General features: G+C 42.0%; 1 protein-coding gene across 2 annotated transcripts in view; it reads right to left on the reverse strand.

The window, feature by feature from the left end:
• Positions 1-27525, reverse strand: part of LOC102787012 (ephrin-A5b-like) — an 87491-nt gene that overhangs the window by 11345 nt on the left and 48621 nt on the right. For both annotated transcript variants that reach the window (XM_035913251.2, XM_006803468.2), the window contains exon 2: positions 6936-7228. In XM_035913251.2, coding sequence (XP_035769144.1) covers positions 6936-7228 — 293 coding nt within the window. The remainder of the gene's footprint in view (positions 1-6935; positions 7229-27525) is intronic.

Below are 27525 nucleotides of genomic sequence, written 5' to 3' on the forward strand. Positions count from 1 at the left end.
CCCAGATTCATGGACATGGACAGCTGAAGACCTAAGTAATCATTCCTGTTATATCTCCTTGACCTCCGATTGTGTGGTTGTGTGGATGAAAAAACAGGCAGGCATGGGTACTGTCAGATGACAAAATTTACATCACTGGAACCCGAGCAGAACCTAACGGACTCGCAGACGCAGAAAGTATAATTCCTGCTTCAGACAAGCCAACACAGACGCTCACTGAACCTAAAAAATGGGATTTAGTACCTAAACCTACCCATGAACAAAAGCAAAAAAGTGAAAAATGCAAAACACAAAGTTTACAAGTGGTTTCCTTACTGACACACTTGTGATTTTCTCCACTGTCATCCTTCAACCTTGTGGACTTTGTAGCTTTTAGAGGAGGACTGTTATCTCTCAGCATCCAGTATTGCTGCAGGCTGTGCCTTAATGCACAGCCAAAGAAAACCCTCTGTGACAGCAGAGGTATGTGATAGAACTACAGTAACTGACACCCTGGGTTGAGACAGGCTTGGATATAATTTCTCATCAATTTAAAATTTGTAAACCTCATTGCTACTCTTTGCTATTAAAACTATTCAGTTGAAAGTGAAAGTTTCCTACTTTCCATGTGAGCACCAGCCAGATCAGTCAGACAATCAGCAGTGGGCATACACAAAAAGGAAGAGGAAGGGAAAAAAAAGAATAGCCTCCGGAGGGATAAAACAAAGCTGCTCTTATTTACCTTTGGGAGGTGACCATGGTGTACGCCTCAAAATGCACTCTGTGGTGTCATATATCAGTAGATCCTGTTATGCATTGTTTTTGTGTCCTTTAGATAACTTGTTATTCCTTTGATCTGGTTTTTTCTAATGTACAGTGCAAAACTGTTGAAGAATCTTTTCTTTTCTTGTATTTCTTACTCCTTGGCATTAGGTCACAATGTTACTCTCTCATTGCATTCTCTCACCCTCCTTCTCTCCTGCCTTGCCACCATCGCTTCACAGATTCCACCACACACATGCAATTACCCGACCGTCTCTGCTCCTTTCTCTTGTGTCTACCACTGAGGTCACAGTCTGGGTTTTCTTTCCTCAAGCAACACAGCCGTGCTTCCCCATGACTGTAACTCCAGCTCTGCCTGCAACTCTAGACCCCAGCTATAGTCAGGTCATCTGACGACGAGACAACGGTAAACCTCCCCGTCACGCGCTTAGACACGCTTTGCACATTCAGTCATGTACTGTGTGGACTGAATCAATGCAATCGCATAGTCCAAACCTGCAGCACATATTCCATATCTCTAAACAGACTGGGATGGCGTGTAAGGCTGGGCTTCAGTGTGACTGTGAGGTGAATTAAACAAATCCTGAAATAAATACTCTGGGAAGAGATGTTTTTCTTGTGGTTTATCTTGGGGAACAAAGCCTTTTGTTTTTGCGTTAGCAGCGAGGAGCTAAAGGAGAACTGTTGGGGTCCTGTGCTGCCGAGGTTCACGTCATTATCAATGTAGATCTGCACTGGCTGTACGGAGCGGGACTCGGGCGTTTGAAGCAGGAGGGCTTTACAGGGAGACAGTCATCTCTCTCACGCGGGGAGAGCCAGACTCTCAACTGTCTCCTCTGAAAATTGGATTTCTATCCCCTGAGATTAGGATCAGGCTTCCCTTGCTCCACTGTGGCTCTATTAGAAAAACATGCCGCCCTCTGAGGCCAGGAGAAGCTTGCAGCAAAAACCTCGTCATCATACTGGTGACCTTTGACCTTCTAGGACTAGCCGTAGTACTGATCTCACACCAGGTTGGCTTTCCCCTAAGAGTCTGTCTGTCTGTCTGCCTGAAGGGTTGGTCCACATGCAGCTGCAGGTGTCGTCCATTTGACATGCCCCCCCCCCCCCCACCCTTTGCCAAGCCTAAGGCGAGTGACAATCACTGCAGAGGAGGACAAAGGAGTATCTGTCTTCATTGAGACGAGCTGGAACACTCCTCTCAATATGTCATTTACATGCCCACACAACAGCTTCTCAAACCACATGTATAACACCGGTATTAACTATCAACTATTGTTTGGCTTTGCCGGTGCCGGATAATGTCAACATGCAATATGACACTGATATCAGCAGCTGATAAAACAGTGTTTAATGTAACACAGCCAGGATTTTGGAATCTGGAGAAGAAAACCCGGATCCATCTGGAAAAATATGGGTTTCTTGTATAAACAGAAATATTTTTTTTTGTCATTGGTATAAATTTCAGGATTTCACGGCTCATTTGAAACTTAACAAACACAAACGATCGCTTAAAAACATCAAATGTACATGTCTGTAGACATACTAAAAAAAAGATATTTATTTACCGTGCTTAAAGTTTTGTTGGTGTGCTGGTTAAAGTCAAGCTAATGTTAACCATTACACTGTATAGAAACTTACTTAATATAAATAAGTGTAGATTACTATGATTTTTTGTAAGTTTGATAACTGTGTTATGTGAATTATGTGGATACAAAAAAACCAATAAGGATTACATTATCAGTAGCATTTTATCTCCTTTCTGCTAATATTTTTCTTTTTTTTGTGGTAAATACAAACACAAAAATACTTTTGTCCATCAATAGTTGCGCAAACATTTAGTTACAGAGAAAAGCGCTTTATTAAACAGACTGCACCCTACTTCCCCAGCACTCAACAGGAAATATTACTGGTCTCTAAGCATTTAGATGCTAAAGGGAGAGGTAAGTAACCATGCTTGGTGGAGACCAAAATAAGAGCAACAATTCACATTTACCCACTTGCACACATTCATCCAGTGCTTCCTTTATGCCAGACCTTCCCAAAGTGTGGGGCCCACCCCCTAGGGGGGGCGCAGAGCCATTGCAGGGGGGGCGCGGCATGAAAAGGGAATAAAAAAAACCAACAACGCTTGGACACTGCTAGCACGGGTGCCCACACAAACGCAAAGCAGGAGATGAAGCATAGCTGAATATGTTTCCAAACCAACTTCATTCTAAGCCAAAGACTAGAAAATATGGTGAAGCACATCTTCCCTTTGGCTTCACCTGCACACGTGCCGAGGTAGGTCTCCCTGCAGAATTGGTTTTCCCTTCGTCGGGAGCAGCGCTGGGCTGTTTAAATCACGGACAAACAGTATCCCACATTCTTGATTTTTAGTTCACAAACACTTGTTGTAATGACTAACTACTCCTGACATTTTGGAGATGTTAGCTCTTTATACAGTAAAGTTACAGTGGGATACAAATAACATCAGGCTGATCCTGCCACGATTTGTTCCCCCGGTTCAAATCATGGACAAACAGCATCCAACAGTTGTTTATGTTTTTGAACCCATTTTGCAGAGGGATTTTTTGAAAAATGTATTGATAGCAATGTTGAATATTATTACACAGGAAAAAAGAAACAACTACATGTAAAATAATTACACCGTGACGCCTCTGCCTTTGTAAATGGAGGGACAGTAACTGCGTGTTTATATGTAAGCGTGTAAAACCTGCAGATGGTCCGATTAACAGTATTTCGTCTCTATCTGCCATTCTGCAATTCATCTCATGTAAACAATAACGTGCACACAACGTGACGTGAAAAAAGGCACATACCTTTGACGTTGCGTGACAAACTCTGTATTCCTCGTCCACACATAAACGCAAAAAATGAGTTTTAAAAAATCTCCATTCTCGGTGATTCGAAATGCCGTTTACGTGTGGACAAAACAGCTGCGTTTTCAAAAATACCCATGTAGGTGTGGACGTAGCGTAAAAGAGTTAGTCGTTTATTTTCTTACTACCTGTAATTTATTGCAGATTACTTGCATTTGCTTAATTGTTTACTAAATGTTTGAGGTGTGAAATACACCGCAATGGAGCAAAATATGGGTGTGTGTGGTCGGAGGATGTGTTCGTGCACGCACGCGCGAAGGGGAGGCGCGAACATTTTTCTTGTAAAACAAGGGGGGCCCAGCAAAAAAAGTTTGGGAACCACTGCTTTATGCTAAGGTGCCCTGTCTAACATTCACACGCACACTCTGGTTGATGCACTCAAGGTTCAGTATCTCGCCCAAGGATCCTGCAAAACATAGACTGGAAGTGTCCGGGATTAATCCACCGACCTTTCAACCTATAGGTGACCCGCTCTACCACCTGAGCCACAACTGCTCCAAAAAAAGAGAATGATTATTAGAATAACATATTCTAGGTGGTTGAAATGCTCTACAAAAATGCTGGTGGATGTTTACAGCAGGTAGAAACAGGTTGGTGCTTCTGCATGGTACAACCGATACTGATATTTGCAGATTTAAATAACTACACAGTGTTATTAATGTTTATGGAGGAAAGTCTGTTTATGTTTTGTGTATCTGTGATAAAACAAATATATTTTAAAAATTGTATAATGTATTTGAATATCTTACTTGGATTTGCCCAATTCTGTAGCATGTTCCACATCACAAACGCAACAACCGATCGAGCAAAAAGGGACGTTGCAAGGTGCCTTCTGGTGGACAAACTATGTGATGTCAACATTTATAACGTGGGTGGAGGGTGTTTCTCCCGCCTCTGTTTTACTTTTTACATTTTCATTTACTAGCACTTATAAATATGCTGATATTGATAGTATCAACCAATATTAGCTATTTACAGATCTATCGGCCTGCCGATAACTCTGTCTGGTTTTACTTGAACTTTTACACCCTTTAAAACCTACTAGGAGTAACCTTTGAAGCTCTTTTCGGAACTGAGTGGTTTCTGTCATATTTTGGGCCTGATTATAGAAGAAAATGACTGGGCTTACATCGGGTCTTAGTGAAGGTGAGCTCTTCCTATGCAGCTACCCTTGGAAAACCTGTAACCTATTCTAATGACCATCAGACCAAGCTTTTATTGATATATACTGAGGTGTCAAAACTCATCATTAAGGGTACAGAGGACATTGTTAAATTTTGTCATTATGCAGGAATGAGTTAAAAGCTCACTTTGGAGGCAATGGTATTTTGAAGCTTCCAGCACAGCCAAGGGTCTTCCAGGCCAAGGCTTCCCTTTCAGTCTCACTGGTTAATATATATGAATACATATACATTAAAATGATGAAAAGCTAAATCATTGTCAAGTGATGGCCTGTATTTTTTCCTTAGCTCTATGCATCGCCGAGCCAAAGCCTGCTCAAATGTGATGGGAATAAAGGTGGACTATTAAACACAACCAGAGAACTTCCAGTACCAAAAATCTTGTCGCTTGCCTAATGCTTCTGTGTATTCACATGCGAATATCTCCTGACATTGATTCTTTCCACATCATCTGAGACTTGCCATTCATCATCACTAAACTTGACAGTCCATCCATCCACCCACCAGATTTCAAATAATGAAATATTTAAAGAGATGGACACAAAATAAACATACAGCTGCAATTCATTATACACGATCTGAGATTTACATGTTTCCATGTTGCAGAAGTACCTCTGCAACCAGCATTTTCCCTGACTACAGACACATGAGATGTTCTGCCAGTAGGGCATTGGTATTCTCCTGGAGGTGTCTGTCATTTGTCATTTAATCCTGTGGTCAGACCCTGTGTTCTCAGAGGAAAAAGAAAAGAAACAAGTATCTGATTGATGAGTCATGAATCTGAGTCAGCAAGATAAAGTCCATATGGCTTTGTGCAGTTTCGGGCATATGGACTGTCTCTCTGCCTTTCTTCTCTCTCTTTCGATGATCAATCATCATCAATCTGCAGAAAACCTTGGCTTCTGTCAGTTCAGTGCCAACTCAACAAATGAAGCAGAATTAAGCAATCTATAACTTTTCTTATCCACATCTGAGGAACTGCAACAACATCAACAATTCTTTGGCAGCACTATCAATACAACGCAATCTCCCTAAACAATAAAGAGAATGGAGTCAAACAGACTAGCCAATTGACACAGAGATCCAACAGAAACATCCAGTGACGGGTAATATATCACAATACAAAATATTGCAATGAAAATACAGAATGAGATCCAGTAGAACTCGCAGGACGGCAGTCTTGATGATATTAAGATCCCAGATGCTAGCACGGGGAAACATCCATGGAAGGAAAGGAATGTTCAAAGTTAGTACCTTCGAAAATCTCTGGTGTCACCTTTGATCTGGCTGTGTCGTTAAAGTTTCCGAAATATTTTCTTACAATAAAAGTGGAAATTATTGTTTGACGGGTTAAATCAGTGACCTCAGTCTGGAGGCAAGGCTGCCAAGCTGCACTAGCACTGTGGGGGAAGTATGGGAAATAAGCTTTCTACATATTCTCTATTATCTTATTATCTTTGTTGTGATGCCAAAGCAGTCTTTCCACTGACTCTTCCACTCCTTATTAATGTCAGTACCAGTGAGGGTCTTTCCCAACCACAAGTGTCAGCTAAATACCTCAAATCTACCATCGAGCGCTCTGTGTCTCATTTAGTCCATGTCTTCTGGCCCTGCAGGGCACTGACTTCACTTATGAAAACATGACTTCCCAGCTGCTTGTTTTCCCCGAGTCTTCTCACGAGGAGGAGAAAGCTGAGCTCAGCCAGTCAGCAACAAACGGCACCTTTGCCGAGACCTCAACAGTAGAGATACTTTGTTCCCTCTGGCTTGTGTTTTGGTTTGGCTCTGGTTCCAAGGACTTGCAAAACAATATTTGAACACTGATGTCTTTTTTGCGAAATTCCAAGATAACTTTCATACTGGTCTACAGATGTGTTTCATACTTGGAGCTTCTTATTGTGGTGACGTGTGCACATAGTATACCTGTACCACTGAGTTAGCAGCAATACCAAAATAATAACTTCTTGGTTTGTAGAAAATTACTGAAATTAAGAGCTTTGAACTTCTATAATGTGGACTAATTTGATGCATAAAAAATGAGAAAAAAAAATTGGATCAAGCATTTAATTCTAACTGCAATGCTAGCAATATCCAAAAGGCAGATACTCACAGATATAATAATACTCTCTGCCAGGGCGGAACTCAAAGCCTAAGGAGAAGGGCGTAAAGAGCTGGAATTTCTCTGAGAACTTGAGCGGTCCGTTTGGCGACAGAGGCCTGTTGCACTCCCAACGCTTGAAGCCCTTGGAGTTGTGGTCACATGAGCTGTAGCCGTCGTAGTTCACCATGTAGAGGACGTAGCGCTCTGCTCGATCATCAGCAACTGGGCCGACGTAGTGCGGACAGTAGATGTCAAGGTAGTCATTGATGCAGACGTCGATGTGGTAGTCACCCCGGTAGAATCTGAAAGGAACAGAAGAAACATAACCACCATGAGAATACTTATGAGTGTTAAAAGACAGACATAGCTGCAGGGTCTGAAAAGCGAAGCCAGTACGGAAGGGCTATGAAACCTGCATTCTTGTTAATGGGCACCTTGGGGCAATACAGCTGGTGGGTGGTGGTGGGGGGAAACAAGGCTTCCTGTCCTATAGAAATCCATGGGAAAAAGACCGTCAGCCTCAACCTCTCAACACTTTCCTGATGAGTTAATGGGTTCAGTCACTCATTTTGGGTCATGAATAAAGTCCATTTTGTACATTTTGGTCATTCTAAGAGCGAGAAAGAAGGACAGTCCATGATATGCACACTGGCTATCGACTTGTGGTTGAAAAGTCATTACTCAGTAAGCATGCGGTTTCACAATCAGATCCAACACTCCCTTGACATGTTTCAAAACACCAAGATGACTATAGTGAAAACATCTCGTTTCTTCATAACAGGATTTTACTAATCAGTTGGTGACATTACTGTAACTGCTGTCTGTGGTTTAATGTGGGAACCTTTATTCAGGCAGGTAAAGCGTCAGTTTTATTTTTTCACCTGCAACAATATTTATAAACTCCACTGGGATTTTTACCAGGCCCAAACCCTCAAGGTTAAGTCCCTGATTCCATAATAAAGAAAAAAAGCCAACTGTGCAAATGTTATCTGAGGAATACTTTAGTGTCAAATCCTGAACCACATTTGGCATACATGACTGAAATAAAAAGCAAGACTTTTTTGAATATTTGTCTTTATAATCAAGAGTGAGGGCAGGTTTTATGTTGCAGCAATAATGCCACCATACTTGGTTTATTATTGGCTGTAATGATTGTTCTGCACATTTACATGAAGAGATGATTCCCCTGGCAACATCATACAAAGTGTGACTACTGGTCTTGACCTTTCAAATCATGTATTTGCCTAATGAAGATACACTGAGCATGTATGCTCTCTGCAGCTGCCTGGTTTGTGCTGTTCTTCTCATTTAACATTCAGATCCCCTGAAGCAGTGCTTTGCTAAAGGGTACATCAGGAGCAGCTGTTTAAGTGTGCAGGAAGTTATTTATTGATTTGTTTGGGGAGTCTCTACCCATCATGTTCACCAATGATGCGTTTCCCTAAAGAGTTGTGAATACAGCAATACCTGATGACAAGTGGTGAAAAGTTGGGCAACTCAACAAGGCCACAGCTGAAGAAAAAGTGCTCAGGCTGGACCGTCAAAAAGATGCACGCAGGCTCTGGCTTTGTTTACATGATCTCATCATGTCAGCCTTAATCATCCCCAGCATCTTGTGAGATTCAACTGAGTTCCTCCGCAAGGCACCCGCCTGAGCAGAAAGCTCTCCTGACACATGCTAGTCACTCCTAAGCCATATATCAATGTTAGTACTCAGCAGCAATGATTTATGCTGGAGCTGAAATTAAAGTCCCCTAGCATTACAGGACTAATCCCCCTGGTTAGCATGTGCCTTTTGCAGCGCTAAGAGGATCCCTGCGTAGAATACGATTTTCATTAGCTCCAATATGACAGCATGATGTAGGAGCCCCTTGTGGAATCTGTGAGTCTGAGAAAACGAGGCCTGTTCTCAAGCCTCGCCTTGAAACAGCCCCTTGTGTTTACTGTACACCGAGTGGACACAAGAAGTAGGGAAAAAGTGTAATAGCGACATATGCCAGGTATTCATTCCTGAGGAGAGCGATTGGAAACATATATTCCCATAGGCGCCGTATAAGGTTGCATTTCTGAGGCTTTTAGCGGAGACAGATTAGGCTTGGGCAGCCGGCTGGATGTGTCTCTATAGCTGCTAATGGCCCGCGGTTCAGTATCACTGACATACTGCGGATGTCTTCAATACTCCACCTCTGTTCATTGACACAGCGAGGACCGTCAGGGGAGATGGGGCCAGAGACCGTGCTGGAGCATGCGGCAGGCTGATGATCTGATATGGGTGAACTCGCCAGAGCACCGTAGGGGGTTTTCTATCCTGACTTTTCACAGGCCCTCACTGGCCACAGATCACATATTATGCCCATCTCTGCTCCTCACCGAGGGAATGGGAAAACCAATCAGCTGATCTGCGGCCAGGTGAGACAGACAAGGAGGGTTTTAGATGCAGCTGTTGCTACTGACACGTACATGAGCAGCATAAAGGGACGTGTGTGCTCGCCGTGGCCTGCCGGGGGTATCAGGTTGTCGTTACAGATTGTAAATGTGCTGCAGGATTAGTGGCCAGCCCACTGGGTTTGCGAGGGCCACAAATGAGTGGATGTGTGTGTATGCATGATAGCGGGGTGTGTGGGTGTCTTGTGGCACCGTTGGCCATATTCTAATCTTTTTCTCTCTCTAATTATAGTCTGGTCAAATGTGAAACCAAAGCCCTGTTTTCTCTCCCAGTTTTTTCCCCCCTCGAGCACCAGCTGAGCGCTTTGGCAGTCTCAGCATGGCCTCCCCGCGCCTTAGTTTCAGACTCGCTTGCTGATATTATGACTACCAGGGGTCAGCCGGCTCCACAGTATCATGTCCTCAGCCAGAAGCACAGTGGGATAGACTGCTTTGTCCTGTGTCTTTACAAAGCTGAAAACTATAGCTGTGCCCCTGTAAGTGTCAGAGGCTGTCAATCAAACACGACCCCAGAGTAACAGCTAAGATTAGTCAGGATTAAAAAGAGTTTCAAACTAATTCCTGTGTGAAAGAAAAGAGGAGAAAGTTTGTGAAAGTGACAGTGACCCTACTCGGGCTTGAGTATTTGTTTCCAGATACATCCGGATCATGTCTGAAGAGGGGCCAGAGTTTGCTTCAAGCATCAGCAAGCGTGGTAAGATTAGTCTCCAGTGACTGATTAGCTTTCACTTCACTTCTTCTGTGCTTAAGTGCAGGGGAATCAAAACAATAAGTTCACTCGGGATGTTAGATTCCACTCTTTTTTAAAGATTTTTAAACAGCATTTAGAATAAACCGGAGCTACTTTATCCAAGTGAAACTGTTCTTGGATATAAACTGTAAGACTTTATGCAAGAATAAGTTTCTCTTGAAATTTGAAAGTTTAAACACTGCATACATCATCTCCTCTTTATTGGAGTGGAAGCACAACTATTACTTCTGATGGCTGCATCCAGCAGGATAAGGTGCCACGTCACAAAGCTCATATCATCTCAAACCAGTTTGCTGAACACAACAATGAGTTCACTGTCCTCAAATGGCCTCCACAGTCACCAAATCTCAGTCCAATAGAGCACCTGTGGGATGTGGTGGAACAGGAGATTCTCATTATGGATGTGCAGCTGACAAATCTGCAGCCACCGTGTGACGCTGTCATGTGAGTTAGGAGCAGAACCTCTGAGGAATCTTTCCAGCACCTTGTTGAAGCTGTGCCATGAAAACTTAAGGCAAAAAGGGGTCCAACACAGTACTAGCAAGGTGTAACTAATGAAGTGTCCCATGAGTGTATGTAGTCCAGAAAATGTCTTGATTTCTCTTCAATAATCAATCAAGAAATGTTCTTTTTCACTTCAATAATCCAGTTGAACATAAATCTTGCACACGGTGATACATTTTTACATTAGATGTTGTAAGAAGCTGCTCACACGGCTTTCTTGCTAAACTTTTTGCTGCAAGAAATTCAGTTGAAATTTCTGCAACAAACCACAGTGTTACGGTGACGGTAAATCACAGTCCGACAGCACTGTGTGACATTATGTGAGCCAAACAATGTGACAATAAGAAAATGTGCTTCAGTCATCAGGGCAGCTACAACGACGGAGAAGAGCCACCCTCGAGACAATGCTGCACTTTAAATGCTGCATGTAAAACTATGCTGGAGTTCACATGCCGCTCGCTGGAAAGGCTGTCTGAATCCTGCCCAAAGCTTCCAGCCATAAAAGATCAATACAGGCAATTTATTATAGGGTGCTTCTCAAATGATCTGGAAAGTTTGCAATAAATAAACTAGAAAGATATTGCATGGAATAGGGATTAGGGAGGGTGGGGTGTCAAAACATTCCTCAGACACCTGGGTCGGGGAGAGGATTTGATGCGGCACCTTTATCTCTCTCAGTTTTGGCTTTTATTCACAGCCCATGATTGATCAACAGCTGTTGGTGAAACCATTCACGATTTAATCTTGACATATTTCTTTTTGCCAAAAAATGTTCTCTAAGCAGAGAGAGGGTGCCCCCTGAAACAGCGTGCACCCATGCCTGCCTGTAAATTTAGTTTGAATGACCGGTTTCTTACTCATGTCTTGGATGCGCTTCTCTCTGCTGCTTGTTTGCAGTCAGACTGTGAAACACAGGATTGGATTCTAGCTCCAAGCAGAGCCAAACATGTGCTGCGAAAAGCGGGCTGCATATGGACTGTAGGTGTTTACTGCGAAAGACGATAAAATGCGGGGTGAGAGAAGTGAGAGCGCCAGCAGATGAGCCAGATGTTTGCCAGATGGAGGCTGTACGGACGTTTTTGAGTGGCACAAGTGAAATATTGATAAGACGCAGAGCCATAAACGCACCGCCAGACCCGCGATGTAGTGGAATAAATGAGATTACAGCCCTCGCTGCCTTCGGGTTTCTTCTTTTAACCAAAGTCTGTCTCCTGCTGATCTCTGCTCTGATCTGTACTTCATCTGAGTTAAGACTAGAAGGACCCCCATTCTGGGCTGGACTGAAGCGTGTGAAAGAAACTTTTCTTTTTCTTCTACCCAGCTAAAAAGCCTCAACTGCTTTCTCAGTCACCAGCAATAGGGTTTCTTCATTTTCATCAAAAAAGATTTATTCATCTGTTTTTCTAAATGGCTTTGTTGTTATAGGCTATTTAGTGAGTCATTAAGCCTTCACAGGGCTGATCGGGGCAATTTCAACAGTTATGTTTTTCCTTTTGCTGTTGCTCTGAGCAGCGGGAGGTGTCGAAGGCTGAACAAGGCTTTGGGGTTTGATAGCAGGAGGCAGAAAGAACGATTAGACCTTAGCAGAAAAAAAGAATCATGGTTCAACAGTTCAGTATTAGTTATAAATGTGTCATAATGAGCCATTAACAAAACAAAAGCACCTTAGTCCATTTGTCTTAGGGATTAATGATCCCCGATTGGCTGAATTACTCATGCCCAGTTAGAGGGGTTTAATCAATGAATCAGTAACCAGAGCTCTTAACAAAGCACACATCTATGGATAATCCCTCTTTTCAGTCAGCTCTCCCACTTTGTTTGCTTTCTCTATCCCCATCTGGTGTGTTTGTGTCACTCCGTGGCCTGGCACAGGTAGGGAATGGTCGAGCCAGATTAGAGAGAAAGCACAACACAGAGAGAGAGCGAGAGGTGGAGGAAGGGTGTGAAAAGAGAAAAGAAAACAAGAAAAGGTGCCTTTGCACTATTCAGATTTTTTTATATCTATTGCATTAAAGGTTTGATTTCTTTCTCTGTGACAAACAACGGTGCTCACAAATCTCTAGAAGAACGTTGTTTGCTTTCGCTTTTCTCCCATATTACAAAGCTTTTTTTTTGTTCCAGGAAGCGTTGGAGGAAAGTCTTGAGAAACAGCAGGACCGTAAATAAAGCATTACTGTTTTATTTCCCAACATGAGGTTTTTAAATGATGTTTCAGGCCTTCTCTTTGCTGCCAGGAATTATGTTCTGGCAGAGAGTGAGAACTATATGTATTTACTTTTTATTTTATTGCCACGAATAAAAGGAAAAAAAAAAACCTGTCTGCACTCAGGAAGCACCGATTGTGAAAATCTGGGTTGGTATTTGTGTTTAAAATTATTTAATCTATGACTGATGCACTTACTGATGTTTTACTTTTGTTTTTATTCTTTTTTATTCTTCTGTTTGTGCAGTGAAATAAAGAAATCTTCAGTTAAAAGTTTTTAAGTTTTTCATCACTCTGTTTGACTTCATCCTGGCTAAATGTCCACAATTATCAGCCACTTACATCAGAAAACATCATCCTATGTTCCAAAAGGCCAATATAAGTCAACTAATGGGCTGATATATCAGTGCATCCCTAGTCTGCACACGTCTCCTTTACCTTCCTCAGAACATATCTCTTTGACATAGTTTAATTTTTTGGGGTCTGAAAAAATGTTTTCTTTAAAACTGAAAAAATGACAGTAAAAACTTTGTAAAAGTAAACCTACAAGAACTAAAACCACCCATCAAAAAGTTCACAACCTCGTGAAGATTTCTTAATGTAGCCACAACCTTGACTGCACAGAAGTTACAACACTGCCCTGTAGGAAATTCAGAGATAACAAAACAAACTGGAAAGTTCTTGGAGAAACAAAACGGGAAACAGGAGTGAGGACGAGGGAGTAGAGGGGGCAAAGACAGGGAGTGGAGGAAGTGAGGTTAAACAAAAGAAAGGAAGCGGGAGCAAAATGAAAGACGGGAAAATAAACCGAAGTAGTTATCAAAGAAAAGAGGGTAAAACAGAAGAGTGGAGGAGGAGAAAATCAAATGGAAGACTGATAAACGTAAGACCTGATCGGGAAAAAGAAAACAGTAGAAGACGAGTGGAAGGAGGAGAACAGGATAAAGCCGCCCTGTTGTTTTCCTAATGAACACGGTGGGTCACACGAGGGGCAGCTTCCCAGGGTTATTCCACAAAAAGAGAAAAGAAGCAATGCTTTGAGCCCACAGAAACACATGAAGCTCCTGTCACACAAACACTTGAAAGATGCAAATGCAACAACCGCGGAGTGCAGACCTCACACTGCTTCTTACTTTTCCACAGAGTCTGTAGTTCCCAGTCACACCCTCAAGGGGGAACCCTTAATGGGCCCGATAAGGTCCTGATCATGTAATGTGATGTCACCAGATGGGGTCTGTCCACCCCGTTGCCCTCAGGGTTGGGAGGTCTTGATTGCCCTCCCTCCACCTGTCCAATCATTCACAGCTTTCCGCCTCTGGAAAGTTAAAGCCACCATTACTTAGGTGGCTAATTATATACACACACATCTGTCCATAGACTCACAAACACACTCACATAGGCACAGACTGCATTTAAACACATAATGTGTCTGCCAGAGGGCTCAGGCCGGCTGGGTGCTGACAGCAGAGAGATGGGGAAAATGGAGCCTGTAAAGTATAGACAGTTCCCCGTTTTCTGCTTCTTTTTTTTCTGCTGGGAACAAAACCAGTGGAGGTGAATAATTGGCCTCTGATTGAAAACACATTGCTGCTTGTGGGAAGGCACCTCAGATAGTTCAGAAAGGGAGAACAGAGGCTGGATGAGATGGGAGGAACGAGAGCGGACAGTTCGTCGTTGGGACTGTGTCAACTGCTAACTCGTCCTTCAACGCAGCTGCAGGAGCTCCGACAGACAGACAAGGATCTACGTAAAGCTTCACGTACTCTAACCAAACTTACCACAAAGCTCCTGTTTCTGAGCACTTCATGTACCAGCGCAAACTTTGAGAACAAACTAATTACTAAAGGTGATGCTGAACTCTCAAAATAGTGTTTCCAAGATGTTTTGCAATGTTAAGTTTGCTAAACATGCACACTTTAAATAAAGCCTTATTTTTCACATCTTTAATTTCTTGGAAAGAACTTTATGTTCAATTTAACATTCCTTGGAAAATGGAAAAGCTGGACCCAAGCACGAGACAGGCTACATTTCACATAATGCAACTAATGCAGCATTTTTCCATTAGAGGCCTTGTTTTCCTGGTAAATGCCCACTTATTACAAACTCAACACTCAACAGCCTGAAATTCGCGTTACCCCGATGACCTCAGTGTGATATAATCAGGGTTATTTTCTCTGACTTTACAAAATTCCTCCAGAAGAACAGAACAGCAACATGAAGCGGGGCCTGAAACGCGCCTTTAATTTAAAGTTGTCTCTTCACAACAATTCAAAAAGGCTCAAACGCGTCAAAGAGAACTCACTGTAGTCACTGTAGCCAACAATGCAATGTCCTCTTTATTAGATTTAGGGAGAAAAAAAAAAAATCATACTTCTGATGTTTAACATCAGACCTAATATTGTGTTTGCTTACTTGACCTAATGAAGCGGGAACCCCAGTGGCCCCTCAGCCCTCCTGCTTCCAGCATCCCTGCCTACATCTCAAGTGCAAATTACCGGAATGTCTCTTAATATCCAAGTAATAATTTATACTAAGATAATTACTCACTATATATATGCTGAATGCAATTCTAGCTCGTGGGCAGATTTCTAATGTGTGCAGCTAATTTGCTGCTCAATGAAAAAGTTTAAAAACATAACTTTTTGAGTACTTTTACAGTCTGAGTCCTATATGGGTCTCCTGAAATGAAATGTAGAACTCTGATTGATGTTCGTATGGAGCGATCAGCTGATAATAAGCTGATCGCGAATTATTCCACTTTTAAAACAAGTTGTTGCTGGTCAGACTGCTGCCGAGCGACTCTGAGTGACCCGACCCTTTCAGATGAGTATTTCTGACTGTGCACAAACTGAGTGAGACAAGCGATTCTCCTCCTGCTTACATGAATGAGGCAGGTTAATTACTGACAGCGCTATTCTGGTGTCAAGGAGGTCAAAGCAGCAATGGAAGCATGGGGTGAGTGTGAGTCAGCACACAGACGCACACACAGCAGGGCTCCGTCATTCAGTCAGTGTAAAACCCCAAGGGGCCGACAGAGCGACTCATAAACCCCCTCTGTGCTAAAGATGCTTGTTCAGGTTTCCATGACCGCAGTTTACAGCAACACAGCGCTCCAGCCATGGAATCGCCGCTTTTAACAAACACATACCTGAGAGTGTGTTCAAGCAGGCAAACAAGCACTAAACATGAGCGCAGACACACAAGTACTTCTAATGTCACATGACTCCAGGAGGCCCACAGCAGGTTTGGTTAAAATAACCCGGCTAGCATATGTCCCATCAGCACCTGCCCAAGTGGATGGAGGAACAATCTGCGAGGCGCTGCAGATATGGGCACGCGTGTGCACGTGATTCTGGTGGCGAGCATGATCCCGAGCACACGGAGTGAGTGTGTGCGCTCGTGCAGGGTTCAGTGGCTGAACATCCCGGGACGCCTCCCGTCAGACGAGACGCTCACCGTGCTCGGCTGATATCGATCTGACACCTTAGACTCTGAGCTGAGGTCAGGGGTTAGTGACAGCCCATTATTCAGCTTGAGAACCAGTGTTTGGTCAGTGTCTGAGCCCAGGTGACGGCCTGACCTCACTGTCGTCCATCTTAGAAGCTGCTGAGGGATGGAAGGTGAAGTTTAAAAAGTCTCTTAAAAAACTCAATTCCCCATGAAATGCTTCATGCTTCATTTATTCTGTTTTTTGCTGCTATAGACAGGAGTCCCGCTCTCTCCCCGCCATCTTTGTGTTCTGCAGGCATTTCATTGTCTTCCACTTAATGGGCTGACTTTACTGAATCAATAAAGTTCATTTCTTTATGTTTGTTTCTTTCTTTTTTTGCCCTGCTTTAAATGATCAACAAATATCCACATTAAACCAGCCCTATTATTTATTTAAACTTTTGATTATATTGGTAATTTGTAATATGTGTTATGAACTTAACAAAATGAAATTACATAGGAACTAGATTCAATTAAACAAAAAGCTTTTTAAAGTTAGAACTGAATAAAATAAAGCCAAAGTAGTTATTATATTAGAATAGCATGTAGAGATGTTTGATGCCACTGCTGTGTCATTAAGTATTTTTATAATCCTTAAGAAAAAAAATCCCTCTCTGTGGTGCAGTAATGTTTTTTCATGTTTTTTATTTTCTTGCCTCACCAACAGCTACCCTCAGGCCAACAACCAGCAACTGCTGACATACACTCTGAGCTCTGTATGCATAGCTGCGTAACAGGTTGAGCGCTATTACACAACTATGCTTTACGAATTTAATACTTTGCAAGTTTAATATGTTCAACAAGGAGCCAGACTGCTAAATGAACATTAGGAGGAGACACGTCCGCCAAAACGTTTACTCAATACAGCCTTAGCTGGCTCTTTAGCATTCCTACATATCGTTCTACTCTGAGGTCCACATCATAACCACAAAACAAAAAAAATACAACAAAATTTCAGAAAATGCAACACTATACTTTACAAAAAGACTCATTTTTTTTTTAAAATGAAAGAATTCACATCTATGGCCACCAGTTAATGTCATTTCCTGTCTCTAACACTCTTGGAAGAAAAGGCTGAAATCATGATTGTTGTATTTTCTGAAAAACCTTCGTGTTTTATTTTTCTTATTCCATTCTGGACCTTAGGGTTAGTGCAGAAAAAGTGCCAAACACAAATGGAAAACCACAAACTGTGTGGTCCATTCGTGCACTCGTTCACATGAGCTGTTGACGAACGTCATGCCTCGTGCGGCTAGATTTTCAAAAACTTAAAGTAGAATTGGAGCATCAGTCAGCACATGAAGACAGGAGAAAAAAACGTCCTTGGTCCATCTTTCCAGCGGAATGAGGCAAATATTTCTGTCTTTAACATATTTGTCTTAATAATTTTATGTAGCACAAACGTATGGTGAGTCCAAGCACCAGACATAGTATGCAAAAATACTTATTATGTATTTATTTAGGCTTGTTAGTTGGATATCAATGCTTATATCCCTGTTTCTACTCTCTTTAATATAAGTAGGACATTAAAAAAGAAAGTTTAGCCATAAAAAGTAACACAAAGGAGTAAAGCAGCAATACAAACAAGCAAAACTAGTGCACATGCACGCACAAACCAGACAGAAAGCCAGATGCGAGCTAGCCTAAGCAGCAGTGATTTCTACAGGAAGGCCCCACCTGAAGCATGTTTAACTAACATGGCCCTGATCCCCACTGCGAGGCCAAGACTCTGACCTCCGACCTCGCTCCCCAGGGGCGATCCTAACCCCCTGTGCAGCCCTATCACTTTACTGCACCCCAGGGAGCCATGGCCCTGCCCCTCCAGGCCGCCCTGGGCCCAAAACACTCTGAACCCACAACCAGGACTGGTTGGTGGTGGTGTCGGAGGGGAGGGACAACGGTGACGAGAGGAGCCCACAACGTCTGGACTCAATCACCCGCCCATGACAAGCCTGCAATGCATTCACACACACGCACACACACCCCACTATGACTGCATGCAAACACACACACCAACACCAGCACTTATCCACCAGTGAGGTCTCACACACATCAAAGTGCGGTGGAGCTGACTTGGCTGAGTAATAGGCGTTCTGTGGGGAGATGGTGAAATGCTAAAAACTCAGGCTTGGAAAAATTGTTGTGTTCAAGGTTCTGGAGGTGGAGGGGTGGAGATGGAGGGTTGTATGTGAGGCCTAAAGACAAGAGAGCGAGAGAGGATAAAATGGAAGCGGCAGAGTGAAGGATTAACTAGTGAAAGAAGAAGCCAAAATAATGTGAGAAAAACCAAAAGGACGCAAAGGAGGGGACTGGGAACGAGCACATCCCTGATTTAAAACTCCCACAGGTCTTGTATACAAACTAGGAGGTCTGTGTGTGAATGTGTGTCTTTCTGAGTTTGTTTGGCCCAATTTAACATTCACAGTCTCAATGGATTTTACAGGCTCGAAACACCACTGGTTCCCGTTCCTCAAAATCCTTGTTGTCCATTCATGCTGAGAAGCTTTTCTTTGGAAAGGCACTGCTCACAGTTTTCTCTGTTCGTTTGCCTCTATAATTTTTTGTGACTATCATGATTACTGTGACTCTCATGTCATGGTGGTCCCTCAAGATTTTTCTGGTGAAACTGGCTAAAAAACCTGGTAACAGTTTATTTCATGGCTTCTGTATTCCCCTTGTGATTTCCAAGAATCTTTCCCAATTAATTTCACAAAAATTAGCCAGCAGTTTTTTTCCCCGCATAGAGGTTTTGTTTTCTTTTGGCAGAAGTCTGGAAACATCCTGCTGCTGCTGATGAAAATTACTAGGAGACTTCAAAAGTCCCATGCAATTTGATACTAATTACAAGGCAAATTGAGAATGTGTTACTACAGTTATTAAGTTGCCACTCATTGTGTTGAAGATTTTAAGAAAAAAGTAGGGAGTAATTGTTGTTCAGCGTTTCCTGGAAATACAGAAGAAAATAACTGAGTCACATCATTTCACCAGTCATCCATCTATCCATCCATCCATGATGTAGTCGTGTGATTGCTATTGCAAAACTGAAGAAACGTGGGAAAAGATTATCCCACTAAAACTGTTAAACATATTTGAAATCTAAAAACACAGGTACGAATGAACTTTACAAAGCATCACCCTAATATTAATCCAGAAAACAATGAATATATATATTTTATTGAAACTAACTGAAATGATGCATACTGGGATGTCTGTAAATAATGTAATTAGTTGATCTGAAGTCCTCCAAAATGATCCGCAAACTTCATTTACATTGATTTTAGCTTTGAAAAATAAAAGCAGAAATTCTAAACTAGTTAAATCAGATTTAAATTAAATCTAATTAATGAAGTTTTTCTATATCTTCTTTTAAAATGTAAGGTTCCAATTGGTGCAGGGCGATTACTAAAGTTCTAAAGACTCATAAAGTTTTGATGTGTTCATTGTAAGGACGTCGGTGGGAGAACCACTTAGGAGGCCGGGTTCACTCCACTTTACACCCAACAGCAGGTCGAGAAAAAACAGCACATGTAATATCATGTAAAGGCTAAACATAGAAGTATCCCCTGAGCGCTCTGCATGCCAACGCCAAACTGTACCACCTGGTCTGCTCAATCTGCCCCTGAAAGGCCCCCTCCGCCTCATCCCCATGACACAGAATGTCTGTCAGAGTCTCGTCCATCAGCTCTCAAACCGGAGACTATCTCAGATCTGCGCATACCGCCTTAAGAGAGCCTCGGCTCGGATTCACACGCGCCGCCTTTAGAAGTCCTGGGATCAGTTTCGCACGCTCCTCCTTAAGAGTCTGTATTTCATATTCACACCCACCGCAGCATTCCAGTGTCAGCGCCGGTGGAGGCCATGTTCCTCTTTCACATATTCGGCGCAGTGAGAGTTGTACACTCAGTGAGGTAATGGCCCATCTTTTAGGACCTCCAGTGGGCAAATTTCAATGCATATAAAGCGGTTTCCTGCTGCTAAGGAGCATAAATGAAGGTGAGAGGTGCTCCAGAATTTCACGTGAATACATACCTGCTGATGCTGATGCACACAGAGGCAGCAGGAGACAAAAGTTTAGGAAGACGGATTTGTGACTAACAAGAATAACGTCAAGAAGAATTAAGGGCTTGATTTTTTTTCCAAGTATTTGTGGCCACAAAAGTGATGAACATTTAAGTTTTAAATAAATCAAAAAGCAGCGGCATGGGGAGTTTTGTGACAGAAAGTACAATCTAGTAATATATACTCAAGCAGCTCTGGATTATTGGGAAATGGTTCCTGGGAAGCCCAGTACTATTGAGAATAGTTGTACTACAAATATGGCATCAGTATCTCAAATTCTGGAAAAATGCAAGCAAAAGGTTAACTAAAAACCACTGAAGGTAAGAGAAATCAAGTCTTTTTGTTAACTGAGTGTCGTTAATGTGGAAACGGTCCAAAGTAAAGCCAACAGTTATATATCGTACTGTTGAAAGTGGTAAATTCTCCCTGGATACAAAATTTAAGAGAGAAACGTGAAATCCGCCCACACATACGTGACTTTTGCAGACCCGGCTCATATTATTCTGAGCAAAAAGGCCACAGAGAGCAGCAGAAATCTGCCTCAGGACAAAGCCGACCTGTCCAATATGGTGGACTGGCCAAAAAAAATATCACCAGCTGCTATCCAACAGCTGACCAGCATTAAACAAAGCCAAGCCCCCTCACGTACACAGACACGCCCTTTCAAAGGTTTCAATAAACTCACATCCTCATCACATCCCAAGAAACATGTGGTCCACAAACACGTCCTCGTCAAATGACATCCAGTCTTTCTCCGGCCTGCTCTCTGAACTTTACAACTGACCCCGGATCAGCGATCGGTGATGGCGGTGACGATGAGCGCCACCTCGGCTGAATCCGGGCCAGCGGTGAAATGGCTAGATAGGAACCACATGTCAGCAGCTGCACGTCAAATTGAGGAAGGATTTACTGCGGCTATGTGATGATGGAGAGAGGGCCGTAAAGGAGAGATAGAGCCGCCGTTGATAGATCACCTCACCGCGGGCCGGCTTCCATCTGAGAACACAAGCAGATGACTTTTTAACCTCCACACCTCGCCAAAGGGAAGGAGACGTAAGACAGATGTGTGTCTCCTTTTTTTTGTCAGAAATGTCCTTTTTCTTTTCATTCATGGTGCCTTTCTCTCCACGTACAGTATGCGCCTGGGTTAAATTAGGCATTTGGCGGCAACTAAATCCTCCCATCCACCCGTCATTATTGCTGTATTTTAGGGAGCAGACTGCAGTGATTAGCCGTAGCCCCTGAACCGTGGGCCACCTCATTTAACACACCACTTGATGTAATTGTTATTGGAGAGAAGATACTAGCCTGCTGTTCAGACTCTCTTCTCTGTCTCACTCTGACAGTTGCTCGCGACACCGTCACTGCCTACGCTCGTTTGTGAGTCGGAAAATAAGAAGAAGAAAAAGAAAAGAAATATCAAGATTTGGCTCAGGCTGAACTGAAATGTGTGATTGGAGACCAAAAATGGAGAGGAAGAGATGATTTGTTGAGTCAAGAAAACTAAACAAAAACAAGGATAAGGAAACAATGGTTCAAGTGAGCTTTTTGAGTTGCAGGATGATTCCTTTATCATCGAGATGGTTCTTTTATGTCTGGGCTAAATGTAAATGTTGGCTGAACAGCATTTCAATAAAGCTTCTATATCCTTGTTTAATAATTGATAGAGACTTGGTGCTGTGCTTGTAGACGTACTGTAGTCTGAGAAACACTTGTCCGAGTAGGTTTGATTCTTGTCAGCTTACCTAGGTTCCCCAGCCAAGTGCTACTAATAGCAAAGCATCAGTGAGCAGTTAGGGCAACACAGAACAAACACCTCTCAGGCAGGGGACACATTTGGACCTGTTCTCGTCTAACTTATAGCTAAGTTACAATACTGGTAAATGGTTTGTGAGCTAAATGTGAACTAAAAATCACAATCTTAGCTTGAAATTGGTAATTTGCGGACCAGATGTGGCTTAAAATGCCACAGCACACCTGATATTTAGCTTCTATGGGGCAAAGTTGTGACTGAGCTGAGGCAGTCAGGCTCACTCTCAGTCAAGGCCAAATGTGACCTATAAAAAACTGCTGATCTGGGCCAAATATCCATTGCTAAACGGGTGCACTCGAATATACGTATTCACATGAAGACTGAGTCATTATCAGGTCAGCACTCATGCAAGGAATTCAAAGACAATGATCCGAGGGTGTAAATACTCTGATACGGAAGACAGATGCTCCCAGGAATGAAAGAGACAGAGGATAGCTGCTGCTAACTGTCTTCTTTAATCTTCTGTGTTCAAACATTTTGCCATAACAAATGATGCTTGGTTGCACTTCAAAAAATAGTTAATCTCCCGCTCATGCATTTCCAGCACAGCTCAGTTTGCTGCCCCTAGTGGTCAATAAAGATTTATTTTAATGAAAATTGCTGTTTCACAGTTTCAACTCTAAACATTTTTGACATTTTGAATGTAAATTTTCTTTCTTTCTTTCTCCAACTGCTTGCTCAAAAAGGACTACTGAATTGTTGGCTTTACCTGAAAGTTAACAAGCCTTGCGATGACTGGTACTGTGAACTGGCACGTAATAAATAAAACGGAACGGTACTGAATATAGCTTACTGTACATTAATATATTTTGATATTGCGCTATTGATTTAATTATAGTTGAAAAATCATCAATTCTGTTCTTCGTGGCATAGGAGAGTAGCAGTTTCACAGACAAGGAGACAATGGGAGATGTATAAGCGGAAAAAAGAGGAGAGGAAAAATGAAGAAAGAAAATTGAAAATGAAAGATTTAAAAGAGGAAAAGAGCTCAAACACATTCAATGGGAGTCTTGGGGTGGAGGGTTGGATAAATATACTCCCCTTCACTGAATGATAGGCATTCTCATCTCTCATATACCCCCTGGGGAGATGGAGAGAGCAGAGCAGGGCTAGACTTGCCATCTTAACCCTTCCTCTGTGCTCATTTTACACTAGCATCCCTTTCTTCATCTTTCCGCCTGCTCTTCTTTCACTCCCTCTCAAGGCTGCCATCTCTGATCATTTTAATACAGCCCCGAACCTTCTGCCTCTTCCTCCCTCTCCCTGCCCTTTCACTGCCATTAGCAACCCGCTCTCTCCTGTCCTAAATGGCATGTGACCGCCATTATCGCCTTGTGGAAAGAGCGCCGTCATCATGTGTGCCATCATTTTCATCCATAACCATTAGGAACATTGTAAAAAGATACGACCACTCACACGTTGTCTTCAAATAATGGACTGTAGGCACACGGTTGGACTGCAGCTGCTCGCCAGTACCAGCAGACACTGTCATTACTTTTTACGACTTTGAGTACTTCGGCCCTTAATGTACATCCTTCCTGTCCTTCAGGGTTTGAAGCCAGAGGAGTAGGGACGATTAGCGGTGGGAGAAACCATCCGGTTGTCAAAACAGCCACAGGTTTGATCTCTCCACCAATTACCAGAGCTCGGAGAAGAGTTTTACAGCTTAATCAATGCTGCTGTTATTTGACCAGGGAGGGGCAGCAACTCAATAAACTGGTATCCTGTTTCATTAAAATCACATCATGATCTAGTACTGCTGCTGACCTGTGGTAATGCATGATTCACTTATAGAGCGTATATAATTTCAAAAGAAACACTTTAAAGTGGAGCCCGATCAATACAGGATTTTTAAGACTGATATCAATACTGATATTTGATGATTTAAAAATCTGATATATTGACCAATATTTATGTTAGATTCCCCTAACATTTGTTTTTATTTGTTAGTTTATTAATGAGATAATAACACAATGCATTTTAAAAATGTTATGCTTGTTATGCTCTGCCAACGATGCTAGGATAAGCTGGTTGTTGTGTTTGTAGCCCTCCAAACACATGTATGTGCTATACAACACCAACATAGCTAATATGTCAGATAAATTCAACAACTGCTCCATGTCAGCATGTTTGTCTTTATAAAACTCTGAAGAAGTTCTAGTTATAAAAAGCAGGGTGTCTAAATTCAGATACTTTCATCAAGCAGTAGACTGTATTTTGTACATACTTCCCTACACAGTGTGTAACCTAACCCTAAGCATGAAACTGTACAGCTACTGGAAAATTCTAGTGCATACAATATTTTAACAAGTAGAAATACCAATATATCATGCCACAATGGCTAATTAACATCAACATCAGATGTTAAAATCTGCTTCTGTTAGCTACTTAACTAGTAGGGGTGCAACGATACACAAAATTCACGGTTCGGTTCAGTTCGATACTTTGGTGTCACGGTTCGATATTTTTTCGATACAAAAAATGTTCATGCCTTTTTAATTTGTCATTTATTAAAATTATAAATATATATATTAACTCAAAAGTACAGTTTTTAAATTTAATGTTGCTGAAACAACAAAATAATAAAAATAAATAAATCTATCTGATCGAGAAATCACTCATCTTTGGAAAAGAGAGTTTATTACAGAGAAATGGCTCTTTCCAAAATAAAAGCTATACTATACGCTTCTTCTGGGCTATATTCTCAGCAGCATATTAAACATATCAGGTCCCCATAAGGAGAATCATGTGCTAACGGCTGTCTAAATGACTCGGGTAAAGTTTGTAGCATGTGTGCTTGTTGTTTTTGTCTGCTTCTACTTGTCTTTGCACTAGGATGATGTCGGCGTAAATGTGCAGTCATATTCGTTGTGTTCCCACTAGTGCTGTCAGCGTTAATCTGAAATGACGTTAACGCCACAACACGGCAAATCTCCGTTAACGAGCTACCGCGGATCGCCCCGTGCGTGGGGCTAGATGGCGTCAACATCTTAACAAGCTAACTGCGCTAACGCACTAGTTCCCACCAATTGAGCATTGCGTGGCACATCCGACATACTGTTTTACTTTTGTCCATGACGTGCTTACCATCAGCGCCAAGATAGTTCCAAACGCCAGATCTGAATGAGGGCGGGGGAGATTAAATTTCGGGCAGCCTTGAGGCTGCTGCCATGTTGCAACGAGCTTCTGTCTTGCTAGCTTGCGCTGCGCTCAGTGGATCTGCACTCGACAGTGCAGCCTAGGCGGAGTAGTCGAACACAGATCCACTGAGCGCTCAACACAGACAGCATCGTCAGAAGAAAAGTTGATAAAATAAATAAAAAATGTTGTATTGTTTGATACATATTTGTACCGAACCGAAAGCACTGTATCGAACGGTTCAATATCAATACGAGTATTGTTGCACCCCTATTAACTAGCCTTACAGATAGATAGTTCCTTGACTTTTAGCAATCAAATTAGCAATCAAATAAAGGGCAGCTTTGACCAACTGAGAACAATCGCTAAATTGTAGCCAATTTCATCTCTGTCAGCTTTAGAAAAAGTCCACACTTTTATCACCTCTCAGCTGTACATTACATATGGTTGAAAACACAACTGCTCAATTTGTAGCTGGTACAAAGAAAAAACAGCACATCACTCCTGTTTTAGCTCAGTTGTACTCTGTGTAATTTAACATGCAAACACAGATAGCATGATGCTTTGTTTTCTGTCTCTTTTAGCATGTTAGCATGCTAATTTCTGTTAACAACTTATGGCTATGCATTGCAGACTACCTACAATACCATGGCGTGGATATGTATAAAAACATTAAAGATTTTAACTTAGACGCTGATCTATCAGTTTAAAAATGGCAGGACCACTTTGCTATACACATACATGTGTTACTGTTTTTAAGAAGGGAACAACACATTGATTGTATAATGAAACCAACATGGAACATCCATTTAAAGGCAGCATCAAACCTATATATAGAGTATTGCCTACATTACAACCTGGCCATTTCTGAGATAGAGGTGAAACATTCAAATGACACGTAAAAAAATGGTAATTTAATTTTAACTATGCTAATCTTTACATTTAAAACTAAAATACTCTAAAGACAGCAGAGCCTGACTGAAAGTCAGTGATAATCCTTAGAAATCTAGAATATCTTTTTGCTTTCCGAGGTTATTAAATAAATGTGGGCTTATCTCAGAGTCAGTGATGCTGGTGTGACACAAGATAAGTGTCACCAAAAATCAGCAAATCTCTGTGCGTGAATCAAACAGAGGGCCAGAGTTTAAAATGACTTGGACCCAGCATCAGTCAGCACACACAGAGTACTGTGCACACACTGCTCTCAGCACTCACCACGTTAACGCAGACACACACAAACGCACGCCGAGAACACTTCACGGGCTCAACACTCCTCAGATAGTGTTTACCCTCCGAACAACAGCCAATTACATGGACAGGGAGCCTTTCAGCAGCTAACCCAGCGCCACTGTAATCACAGAGACACAAACATTTGGACATTTTTTATGTTATTCAACACAGTACTGTTTGGATTCAATTAAATATTATCAAAGCGAAGAACATAACTCAGTGCAGAGATAAATATGCTGCTGAAGCCATTTTTCAACAAAGACTTAACTTTTAAACATCCTGAACGCCATCAGTGAAACAATTTCTCAAATCAATTATTTTCCTTTATTTTTACACTATTTATAGGGCATGCTGATGAAAACTCAAAAGTCTGGTTGTTTCAACTGTGTGAGGGCCCCAGGGTAAAATACTAGCTGTGAGTAGCTATTAACCCTGTTTATCCCACTCTCTGAAATATTTCTCTTATATGTCATGTATGTGACACATATTCCTAAACACACCGTCACTTCAATTATCCGTCCCTGTACTCCTGCATTCTCCTGTTACACTCATAATCAGGCATTTGGTGGACTTGTAGTTTTTGAGGTTACACTTTACACTTTACAGTTACACTTTAAAAGACACTGTTGGCAGCAGATTCTTAGGCGCATAACATTATAAAGTCAATCACTGTTAGCTGACAAACTGAGCAAAAGCGGAGGTAAAGTTCAGAGACTTACTGGAACTTGCTAAATTGCATGTAGGGTAATTTTTCCAGGTTCTGCTGACCTGCTGTACAATTACTCGTAGCAATGAACTAGTATTTATTATTTTCACAATCAGCACCTGAAAATTGTCTCAGTTTTCCTGTAATTAGCACTAAATTAATCTTTTTTAGAAGAATTCATTACAATTTTTCTTAACAGGAAATTAGAAAAAAAAACTTAAAATGATTTCATTGTTCCTTAATCCAAAGATTAATCTCTCC

The sequence above is a fragment of the Neolamprologus brichardi genome, chromosome 7, assembly GCF_056152115.1.
Source record: "Neolamprologus brichardi isolate AB-2024 chromosome 7, ASM5615211v1, whole genome shotgun sequence".
Taxonomy (NCBI): Eukaryota; Metazoa; Chordata; class Actinopteri; order Cichliformes; family Cichlidae; genus Neolamprologus; species Neolamprologus brichardi.